Source organism: Betta splendens, chromosome 9 (assembly GCF_900634795.4).
Source record: "Betta splendens chromosome 9, fBetSpl5.4, whole genome shotgun sequence".
NCBI lineage: Eukaryota > Metazoa > Chordata > Actinopteri > Anabantiformes > Osphronemidae > Betta > Betta splendens.
In genome coordinates, this window is record NC_040889.2 from 17110540 (window position 1) to 17121797 (window position 11258).

Here is an 11258-nt window from a genome sequence, read left to right on the forward strand (position 1 = left end):
TGTGTTTGTATGTTTTCGATTAGTTTACAAATAGACACACCTAAGGAAGATTTTCTTTACTTTCATGTTGGTCAGAAGTCTAGCAGCAGTGATCATCTACCTAAACAGATAATGTCCTTAATCTCCAAACAAATCTTACCAACAACTCTGCATTCAGCCCTATCCAAATGCACACACAATAGTCTTTTGAAAAGCTTTGGCATGACTAGTCAAAAAAGATTTGACTAGTATGTCAATCAAGTAACAAATCTCATAGTCGAGATGGATTACAGCCTAACATTTATTTTTAATGTCATGCAATCTACTCACACTACCTTTGTGATTGACCGGTACATTCCCAGGATATATATATATATATATATATATATATATATATATATATATATATATATATATATATATATATATATCTTGCCTCCTGTAAAGCTTACCTTGTAAAGTGCAGTGAGATAACCTTGTTGTGAATTGGTGCTATACAAGTAAAACGGAATTGAATAGATCACGATTGAAGTAGTGAACACCCTCAGTGTAAACGAATAGCTTCAACTGCTATGAACAGTATGTGAACACATCATGTGCATATGCATTCCTTAGCCCTTAACCCCAACCATCATAACTAAATAACCTTATTCTTGTAGCACATTTACCATTTAAAAAGACAAAAACATTTATTCTCTTCTTTTAAACTCTTTTTATTTCATACACTTTCACAAAACACAGGCTTTAGGAATACCTAAATAAGTACATTTGCACAATCCTGCTTGCATATTTACAAGTTTGTCATTTTAGATTCTGTGTTGGATGAATCTGCATTTTATTTTAGCTTTAAATGCTATCATCACAATCCTCCTCATCATCATCATTACCATCTTCATCATCATCATCATCGTCGTTGAATAAAGCCATGTACACATCCGGTGATATCACGTTCTGGCGGACTACATTCAACTGTGGCAGGTAAGCGTGTGAAAGAGGAGCAATACTTGGAATGTGTTGCTGGAACATCAAGGTAGCATTATGTAGTTTCTGTTCCAAGTTTATAATGGTGCCAACAAGAACAGCTCGGCCAGGTTGCTTGGTATTAGTAATAGCTGAGTGTAAAGAAGCATGTTGTTGCTGAACATGATGTATTAAAGTCTTCATTTCATCCTGAAGCATGATCTTCTCCTCAGCAGCCCTGGTCTTCAGGTGCAATGCATCAATGGCACGTCTTTTGAGGGATCGTGAAAAGTCTCCTTCCTCTGTCTGAAAGCACAAAAATGACAAAAACTGAATCTAATGTAGTACAATAAAGTAGCATCAATAAATGAACAAATAACTATAGATTGATAAAAGTCAACTTCCTGAGGTCAACCCACATTTTCATCAATGCTACAGTAGACAGGCCAGAAGGGATCACATGCTTCTTGAAAATCCATCTGTGGTGGGAAGATGGTTGTCTGTGGTGGCCATTGCAGACTGTTGTAATCTGTTATGGTTTTCCTCAGTCTCTTGTTACAGGCCTTAATTTGTTTAGACAATCTGACAGCAATTCCCTGTCCATCTGTAAGACAGAACAAAAATGATCAATGACATTTAGCAGCAAACAATTATAAAGATGATTGCCCTAATTTATAGAAAAACACAAATTTAGTAAACACATATTTATAGACAGATTATTCCCACTTGAAAACCACACGTAGAGCCCTGTATAAATTCTGTTGTATAAATGCTGATCAGGTATTTAAATGAATCACAGTCACTCAGAATGAACATTTTCCCATTTCATAATGTACAGTACAAAAAATATTACTGGACACATAGGTAAACATACTGTACCTGGGTATTTCCGCTTCAATTGAAGAAGTGTAAGTCTTTCCCTTGCCTCAGTTCGTGCCTGCATGACCAGTTTACCTCGAATGTCCTGGTCGAGCTCTAACAGTGTTCACTGGAATATCGTAAAATAGTTGTGTTTAAACTGGCAGCATCACTATCACATAGCGCAACGCACTTAAAAGAAAGATACTTACATATTTATTGTTGGGGTCACATTTTTTTAACATGAAATACAGTGAAGTAATCTTTCATTCATTTAGATTGATGCAATATTCAAAGTACAACAGTTACTGTCTTACTTGAGCTGCTGGAGCTCAATCAGCGTTGTCACATACACCCTCTTCCATTTGGGAACACTGTCTAGAGAACAAAGGTCAAGATATTATGGTTAAATAATGAACAAGATCACACACACACACACACACACACACACACACACACACACACACACACACACACACACACACACACACACACACACACACACACACACGATACCTGCTATTTTGGTTTTCAAAACTGTCAATCTAGCAACTTCGTTCTCCGTTTCCATTCATCTCTGTACATTGTGCTCTGAAACACTCGCTAAAAAATAATGTATTAGTCATTTTGAAGGTCAGTCATGGATGTCCTTCTTGCCTTCTTGTTAAGAAAACTTTGACGACTGAGAATTTTGACTAACAGAATAGTCAATTCGTGTAACACTTAACTGAATAAAAGTACAATATTAAAGGTTTACCTGGTGCCTCTTTTAAGACAGCAGCTAACTCCTCTTTAGCTAGATTAGTGACCTTCTCTGCTTTTTCCCATCTGTGATCGAGCTGCACTTCTACAAACAAATGTCAATAGCTTCACAATTTTAATTTTTTAAGCATATCAAACATTTCTATTTAAATACAAGAACTGGCCAAACCTATATCAGCTGATTTTCTCCTCCCATAATAAAGAAGTACTTCAGTCAAGAGGTCAAGCCGGTGGGATGGACTCATCTCTTTTGTGACACGAGCAAATCTTCTAAGGAAGGACCATAACCTCTCCATACCTTCTCCATCTGTTAGCCCAAAGCCTTTTAATCTTCTCGTACTGTACAGAACCTATGAAGACACTTACAGCACACTGAACTCAAACATAATTGTTTTATGTATAACCCTTTATGTTAAAGTATCAAAAGACTAATAACAAAAATAAATTAGACAAAAGTAATTTGTGCCCATTTTTAGTGATAACATACTCACATGCATGTGTGATGAAAGTACACATGCAATGTCATATATGACATACAGATTCAGGTTCTTGCCCTGATTCCTTGTTAGGAGTTCTTTGATTATATACATTGGATATGCTAGCCTTTTGAAAAAGAGGTTTATTGATTGTATAAACAGGTTTTAGTATTATGAAATTTAAAAACTGACAGAATAAAACATATTTGGGAAACATACAGTTTGGTGATTGGGAACAATCATACTGACACCAGTGCTGTGTCTTAAACTCACCGTTCTCCCTGGGTCATGTTCAAAAACACCAACGGAATCTCATGGCGGCAAGAGACTCCAAACACCCCTGTTACATCTAGTTTTTGTTGGTTTTTTTGAGAACGAAGCAGGTTCCCTGCCTTGAAATTACTACAGTCCTGATTAGAAAATATAGAGAAGGTAGAAAAACTAAAACATTACATCAAAACAAAGACCAATGACCAATGATTAATGACCAACTACTTCATTTCTGAATACACATCAATCAAAATATGTTTTACTAACATACTGTACTACAATTACACTACAATTAAGAGGGCTAATGACACCTCTCAACTAGAACAGTGAAAGAGGTCTCACCAACAGTTTTTGATTTCAGTTTTACTCACTTCATTTGGCTTGGAACCATCAGGATGGGATGACAGGTATTCTTGCACATCTTCTTCCCTCACAAACATTCTGTTACCATGCAACGGCTCCACCAAACTACTTCCTGAACTTCTTTTTCGAACAAGGCCAAAGTTGGCATCCATTGTTACAATCAGATTGCCGTTACTCTAAAACCGAAATGTTAAGATATAAGTGTATAATTATAAAAAATAAAATATATTTTATACAAAAATATTTTTACAGTACTTTAAGTAAAGGCCCAGTCCTCAGCTATTGCTTGAACATCGGAATGTAGATCTAACCTTAGGACATACTGGGCATGTTGTTCCATCATCAAATGAGGGACAAAGACCAGATAAACTTCTGCATCTAAAGTGGTGGTGGCGAAACTGGGATATAGATTCTCCCACCAGAGCTCTGTAGAGCATGTTAACCTGTGGTAAAAGCAGTAAAGAATACGTATAATCAGATTAACTGCAACTAAACCTGTTACATTTGAAAACAGAATGAAGATAAACACTAGACCTACTGTAAGTATTTCAACTATTATTGATTCAACCAATTTATACATTATATATATATTATATATATATATTATACAATATATATTGTGCTTATTAATACAGGATTTATATCACAGGAAAAGTAGCATGATTTGTAAAAAAGATTTAGTTTAAATAAAAATATTAATCAAATTTACTTTATATTACCTCTGAAAGAGACAGATTGTTTTTCCACCGCAACATATTGCAGAATCCCTCAACAGATACCTGGCATTCCATGGACAGATAATGAAAAAGCTCCAAAAGAGCTATAGAGAACGCTGTTTGAGGCCTCTCTGGTGTCGCAGGCCAGATTCCATATCTGAGCAGGGTGCAAGTTTCTGGTTCACATGTACAAAGAGTCACGCTGAAGCTGCACAACTGGCCTAAGGCAGAAAGAGAACCAAAAAGGTTATTAGTTATAAGTTTTAGTTTCGGTTTAAATAAAGCATGTGTGACAATAAATTACAATAAAAAGCAATACATTGCAAAACATTTTAAATATTACAACTAAATATCAAACATCTTTAAAAACAAACCTGTGTTCACAAATATTTTCATATCTCTTGCGTACACAGCATGAGAACAATGTTCTCCTGGTAAGCGTAGTGCTAATTCAAGTGGAGATGTCACATACAATGTTTTCTACATCAGAAAAACAAAACATAAATAGGAAAAAATAAATCCAAATTGACAGCATCATTTAAAAATACCTCTAGCATTATTTGTTACTTAAATATATAAATAAATTAATCAAAATGGTCCTTACATTCCATTTCTCTGGTAGGTGCAAGGAATTGCGGTGGGTTTTTGTGATACAGGTCTCACAAAACATATTAGTACTGCTGCACTCAAGGCACCTACTCTCTGCATGCTCTTTGCAGAGAGCACAGATATTTGTAGATGGTGCTGATGACTCATAAGATACCCGCAGCATATCCTCCTTCAATGAGTCCCAGGCCCTGAGCTCCTTCTTCTTTGCTTTTGTGTAAGCAGTCTCGGACATGCAACTGCTGCTTGGTTCTGCCTCTGAATGTTCATCCAGAGATGATGTGGTGGTGACAGGTGTAACATCCACAGTTACAGGTGGATGTGAAACGTTTCTCAAAACAGAAACTTTGGTAGCACCACCAATGATCCTCCGACGAACACATACTCTATGTTTCGTAGATCGCACACTTGTCCTGTGTTTCACCATATCTCCAGTATCTCCAATATGACAGTAAAGCCTGGAAACAAGGAGATATCAAGAGTCAAACCTAAAAATGGTAAATTCATACTTGGAAAAGAAGTATAGGGAAAGCAAAATAACTAATCCAACAGTAAATATAAAAGCAAAATAATATAAGTAATCCCTTATCTGTCTGTTTAATTATTATTTTAATAAAACGTTGAGACGTAGACACGACCATAATTTAACTGCGACTCTCTATGTGACGTTTAAGAACAAGACCCAATCATTGATCTTAAAATTCGGTCATGTGACCCGCTTACGGCGGGGAATAAGCATTACGCCGTAATTAAACGTATTTCACTAACTACACGTAACGTTTTCTGTTTTAATTAGTGAATCCCCCATGGGTGCATTAGAAAACTTTAGGTTTAGGAATGTATACGCATACCTTTAATAACAAAGCGTTTTCTGTTCGTTACGGATCTTACTCGTTACGAACACATCCATGACTGGCGTATAGGCCGTATCTCGATAACAGCATCTAAGGATCATGGGTATTGTAGTACTTTACACTACGCACTACGACTAAATTACCGACCAAACTCGACGGATTTCTCAGAAACGAAGTAGGAAAAGTTAGTGTTCACGGTACAAAACAACTTTATATTGTCCACATAACCCCAAAAAATATTGGAGTAATAAAATTATCATCTGAAATGGGAGAACAGAATACAGCTAGCTAGTGGCTGAGTTACGCTGGCTAATATAATCAAAATCCAAAACAGGGGAACATTTCCACGATGAAAAGCGTTAATGTGATAATTTGCCAGTTTGATAATGCCAATTTAAAAATTTGCCTCCCACAATTGGATGTTTTACCTAAAAGTTATAGGAAATATCATCTGACTACATGAACTTGTTACCTTGATCAGCGCGTCGATTCTCCCGTGAAGAAAAAGGGTTTAACAGCGCCTCTAGTGGATCTGGATTCAGTTGGTTTGGTCCCCCAAGCCGTGATCTACTTTAGGAATAGATGACGACGACCTGCTGCACCTACTCACCGCTGTCAGTAGGTGGAGTAGGCACCTATTGGCCCATAAGTATAAGCTGACAACCACTGATAATGGCCATTGAATGCCGTGATAACGTCCGAAGCGGGTGTCCAGCTCCTGCTGAGCTCCACTCAGCGCTCACGCTCATAACTCCGGCGTCCGCGCGCGCGCCTGAGCCCATGTTCGCATGCGTGCGCCGCCGGTTGCGTGGCAAGATGCATGAGTCTGGACACAACCCAAAAGCAGGGATTATTGACACGGATGCTCGGCCATTAATAAGCCGCCGCATCCTTTTGTGTTCGGGGTCGCCGATGCAGCAGTTAACTATAAGTTGTCAAGGCTGCTCCAGCCGCACAATGCGCGGCTCATGCATCTCCTGTCAGCGCGCATAATTCCTGGATGCCGGTGCGCCGCTGATTTCTGCATAAGTGATGCGGGGCCCCTCGCGGAGTTAAGAGCACGGGTCTTTTTGCCATTGAGAGATGTTCATCATTCTTGATCTGGCTCTGTCAGGACCTGGTGTTTTAGTGCCTCTCACGATTAGGCAGAGCTGACAGGCCGGGCGAGGCAGCGAGAGGCAGGAGCGCGCGGAACGAAGGGGGTGTGGTGCCGGCTGGAGGGTGAAGTGGAGTGTGGCCGCCATTTAATCTGCAATTTATCAGTTTAGGCTGCACCATGTAACATCAGGAAGATTACATTCAGGAGAGAAGGAGCTCCGTCTCCCCCCCATCCCCTCCTCCCCTATCTCCCCTCACAAGCCTCCTAATGTCATGTGACGGCACAACGCGGCGGACAAAGATGGAGGACTCTCTTTATTGTCACCATTATTGTTTCTGAAACCCTTAATTAATATATATTTGAAGACTGTGGAGTCCTCTGTGAGTAAGCAGGGAAAAGGGAGACGGAGCGTCTCCTATAAAGGCTGGTCAGAAAAGCAGACTTAATGTGTAATGTACTGCAAACGCACGCGCGCACACACACACACACACACACACTGGCGCCGACGTCTGCACATGACCTCTGACAACACTGATCACGGTGAACCAATAAATGCTTAATTGCCATTTTTCCGTCGGGCTGCTTTATTGATGTCATTTCAAAAGTGATTAATATGAAGCGCTAACTAGCTGTTGCATCCAACGCTAAACAAAGCTGAACTCGGCCGCTGAGTCGGATCGGTTTATCGGTTGCTGCTGAAATGACACGGGACTGACGTGGACGAAGAGCGTTCGTGTGTCCGAAAGCGAAGTGGACTCAGAGGTTTACACACCTATAGCCGCATACAGCAACACAACAGGCCGCTTTATGTTTCACAAAATCTGAATGTGAAAGCGTGATCCCGGCAGCAGTGGCCTCTGTGGGGCCTGAGCTGCTCAGAGGGGCCATTAACGGAGGCTCCGGCGCTGATATGGAATATCAGCAGCGTGCTTAGCGCTCCAGCTTTTATCTCGGGGTGTGGGAGGGCAGAAACAGAAATATGAAGACGCCGCCTTACAGGAAGGAAACCCGTGGCAGCCTGATATTAAAATGGTTCAGGAGTCAAGTAGAACAAGTCAAGTAGCTCCAGGGCAAAGGAAAGAGAGGGAACGAAGAGGGAAAGACCAGGTCGTTCTTAAAAGCTAATGGACTGTCAATGGTCATATTGGAATGTATTGAATGTATTAAAATATGTTTTCATGATGTGGTAATGACACTATTAATCATTGGGCACCTAAAGTAAAGAACAGGCGCTGATGTTTTTATTAGTAAGTTATCAACTGTACTGTTGTTGTTGTGGATGTGGATCCACAGCCTCTTTCCCGCACGTTTCTCTCTCCCGACGCTGCGTCCGCGCCCCCACGCGCCCGCGTTGACGTCTTCTTCCTGCGACTCCGTAACCTTTTCAGAGGCCGCGGCCTCGGACGTCCACCAGATGGACCGCCGGTGGGAGCCGCAGGTCACGCGGGGGCACCCGCCCCCACGGTTCAGAACCGGCGTTCAGAACCCGCAGCCCACGGCGATAAGAGCTCCGTCCCGCTCCTCTTTATCTGCACACGCGCAGCGCCGGCACCAAAACGCCAGCATTCACTGCCAAGCGATCACCGAGGAAGCGCGCCCGGGATTTTTTCCCCACGTTCCCAGGAGGAAGCGCGACCCGACGCGCCGATTCTGCACAGCCGACAGAGAGCTTGATCCGTCCTGAAAGGGGGATTGAACTCTCACAAGATGAAGACATGACATCGTCGGCTTACTTGATGTCAATGATAGGACAGCTCACTTGTAGATCGGGCATGTTGCCAGCCAGCCCTCCCTGGGTCCTGATCGCTGTCTCTGAACAGAGGCCAACGACACAGATGACATTCGTGGGGGGAGCCGTCACCTGTTGCTTAAGGACAGAATAATCAAAGTGGGTCAAACCAGGACGCCGGCCTCGCAGGGTGTGCGGGGCTGATGTGTCCATCCTGCATGTGTGTGTGTGTGTGTGTGTGTGTGTGTGTGTGTGTGTGTGTGTGCGTGCCTGTTTTGCTGCTTGTCAGGGCAGCAACCAGAGCTGAGCCCTGAAATCCGCCCCAGTGACAGAGATCATCAGCATCAGCGGCAGATCTTCAGCCTAGATCTCGTCCGCAGCGAGGCCCACGCCAGGCAGTGACACCACAGCGCTGGCCAGTTGTACAATAACTACAAAAAAAAAAAAAAAAAAAAAACAAGCTGCCAGTTCCTCAACATTCATTTAGAAATCCTCAAATCAGCAAACATATAAACATGAGCAGGATTTCTCCAGGCAATAACACCAAAGGTCATTTTAATACAAACAAATGAGAGATTTATTGATTTACATGCACCCAGGAAGAAAAAAAACACACGTTATTATTGCCCTTAAGGGATTTTGTTTTCCTCCCGATCCCCATTTGACACTTCCCTAACAATGGGGCCTAATTGCAGCCTCAGTGAAACGTGCACGCTCAATCAGAGGGAGTTTACGGCTGGATTTATGGAAACGCCGTCCCGGTTGTAGCCTACACCTGCGCTTGTCAAGGTCCTCAAATACGCCGGGTAATTGGCTGTTGATTGCTGCCATTAACATGCGATGGCTAAGTGCGTCTAATTCCTGTTCCATTTCCACTGGTTCAATTTCACGTCACCACCCACTCTCTTCCCTCACAGGTGATTAGCAGAGCCTGTGAAAATTGTTCTCTTTTTTTAATGATATAAGCACAATCTAAGAAAGGAGAGGTGGAGAAAACACACTGAATGTCACACACCCTGTGAGTCCAATGTGAAACCTCACCCCATTGATTAAATAGAACAAAAGTATGTAATAGTCCCAATCTTTGATGTGATGCTGGACGCGAGTGTTTATTAGCAGTTCCCATGGTTTAAACCAGCTCCACACGTTCTACTGCACCAGCAGCAACAGTGTGTGTTCAGCCCTTTGTGTGCTTTGACTTGAAGTGATTCCACACAACAGTGCTCACTTTTGCTATTTGCATCTCTTACAGTATCAGCTCCTCGGGGCTCAGAGACTCGGTATCCCTTTGAGTTTTAATCTCCTCGTCTTCCTGCATCCTCGCGGCTATTTCATTTAAGTTTTAATATGTGTATTTGACATTTTGTTCATTAGACCCCCAACCCCCCCCAACATTTAATTTAATTGACGTGCTGCTGCCTTGCGTTGTTTGTTTTGTCCTTTGTGAAGATTTCCCACTACTGCCACATTAGTCCAACAAGACGTGCACGCGAATCTGTACCGCGCGGTACATGCGCGCGCAGGGTGGACGGGGGCGCGAGACCGCGAACCCGGAAGACGCCTCAGAAGGAGTGTAGGAAGTCTAAAACATTCATATTTTAACACTGCTAATACTACTACTACTACCAACAACAACAACAACAACAACAACAATAATAATAATACATATTTAATTTGGCGAATGCACTTAATAAATAAAACTGATCCAGTGAGGGGCAGCCCGCTGGTTTTAAATGTCAAGCTGTCGTGCCCCGTGGTGTTCTTTGTCTGAGCCGCTCTCAGATCAGATTTGCGGAGCGTCGTCGAGAATGGTGCGTCTGCCATCTGCAGGGCACCGAGGGCACAGCAGCCTTTTACACTGGAGCGTGGTCTTTGTTGACGTTTGCCGCGCTTCTTGAAGTTGCTGAATAAACTAATAGACGATACGAATGTAAACGGTCTGCACATCTGCCTTGATAACGATAGACCGTCGGAAGCAGTCACAGTCCTTAACATTTTGGCTAATACGTCCCTGGTGACAATTACCTAATAACTCACAGTACACGTGTTTTACTTGATTGCGTCTATTCTGGCATTTTTTTAGGTTTCATAGTCAGTTAATTTAAAAATGAATAAATTCCACATGCTGTGGTTTTAAAATGTAATTCATATTAAGCATTGTATTCGCACAAAGACTCCGTTCAGTTGGATAGTAGAGGTGGAGGTGCCCTACACTGTTCCCTTACAGTCAGGAAGTACCAGACCAATGTGTGAAGTCATGCACGAGCCCCGCTGGACTCATCATCTGTTCCTCCACAGCCATCTGGGCGAGACCTCAGGCCTGTTTATGTCTTCAAGGAACAGAATGACATTAATATAAAATTCAGATGAATCGACCGACATTGTTTTCTGCACTTGATCCATCTGCCATCACCTGTAATACAAACTCCCCTGCACTGCTGCTATAGTATTCAGTGGAAGTAATAATAAAGCTAATGCACACGTGCCTCACTTTGCATCTACTTCACCAATGAAGTAGTTTTATTCAAATAAAAACAATAGCATTTAGAGCAGTTTTATACAAAATACACTGAAGCCTCCTTGTAT

The 11258-nt window shown here is 41.8% G+C and overlaps 1 protein-coding gene across 6 annotated transcripts; it reads right to left on the bottom strand.

Annotated features, from left to right (window-relative positions):
• Positions 1-552: 552 nt before the first annotated feature.
• Positions 553-6551, bottom strand: LOC114862044 (uncharacterized). Of its 6 annotated transcripts, XR_008695700.1 has the most exons (14): positions 6317-6551; positions 4989-5448; positions 4759-4864; positions 4388-4605; positions 3980-4111; positions 3677-3844; positions 3309-3445; positions 2729-3162; positions 2555-2644; positions 2314-2400; positions 2115-2175; positions 1819-1927; positions 1359-1543; positions 561-1245 (listed from the first exon to the last, which is right to left on the bottom strand). XR_008695700.1 is itself a non-coding variant. In XM_055511973.1 (7 exons), exons 2-7 carry the CDS (start codon positions 5415-5417, stop codon positions 3305-3307), a joined length of 1194 nt encoding a protein of 397 aa, XP_055367948.1. In that variant the 5' UTR covers positions 5418-5448; positions 6317-6551; the 3' UTR covers positions 3051-3304. The 6 variants fall into 6 exon arrangements, 1 of the variants encoding a protein (XP_055367948.1); XR_008695701.1 differs by lacking the exon at positions 6317-6551 and having other exon boundaries at positions 4989-6233; XR_008695703.1 differs by lacking the exon at positions 2314-2400 and having other exon boundaries at positions 563-1245.
• Between the last annotated feature and the right edge of the window lie 4707 nt (positions 6552-11258).

Excerpts from the sequence above, each read along its gene's own strand:
- LOC114862044 (XM_055511973.1), bottom strand. The coding sequence starts at position 5,417 with ATGGTGAAACACAGGACAAGTGTGCGATCTACGAAACATAGAGTATGT. Across the intron at positions 4,865-4,988 it reads ACCTACCAGAGAAATGGAAT|AAAACATTGTATGTGACATC; the intron begins GTAAGGACCATT and ends TTTCTGATGTAG. Across the intron at positions 3,845-3,979 it reads CATGCCCAGTATGTCCTAAG|AGTAACGGCAATCTGATTGT; the intron begins GTTAGATCTACA and ends TTTCGGTTTTAG.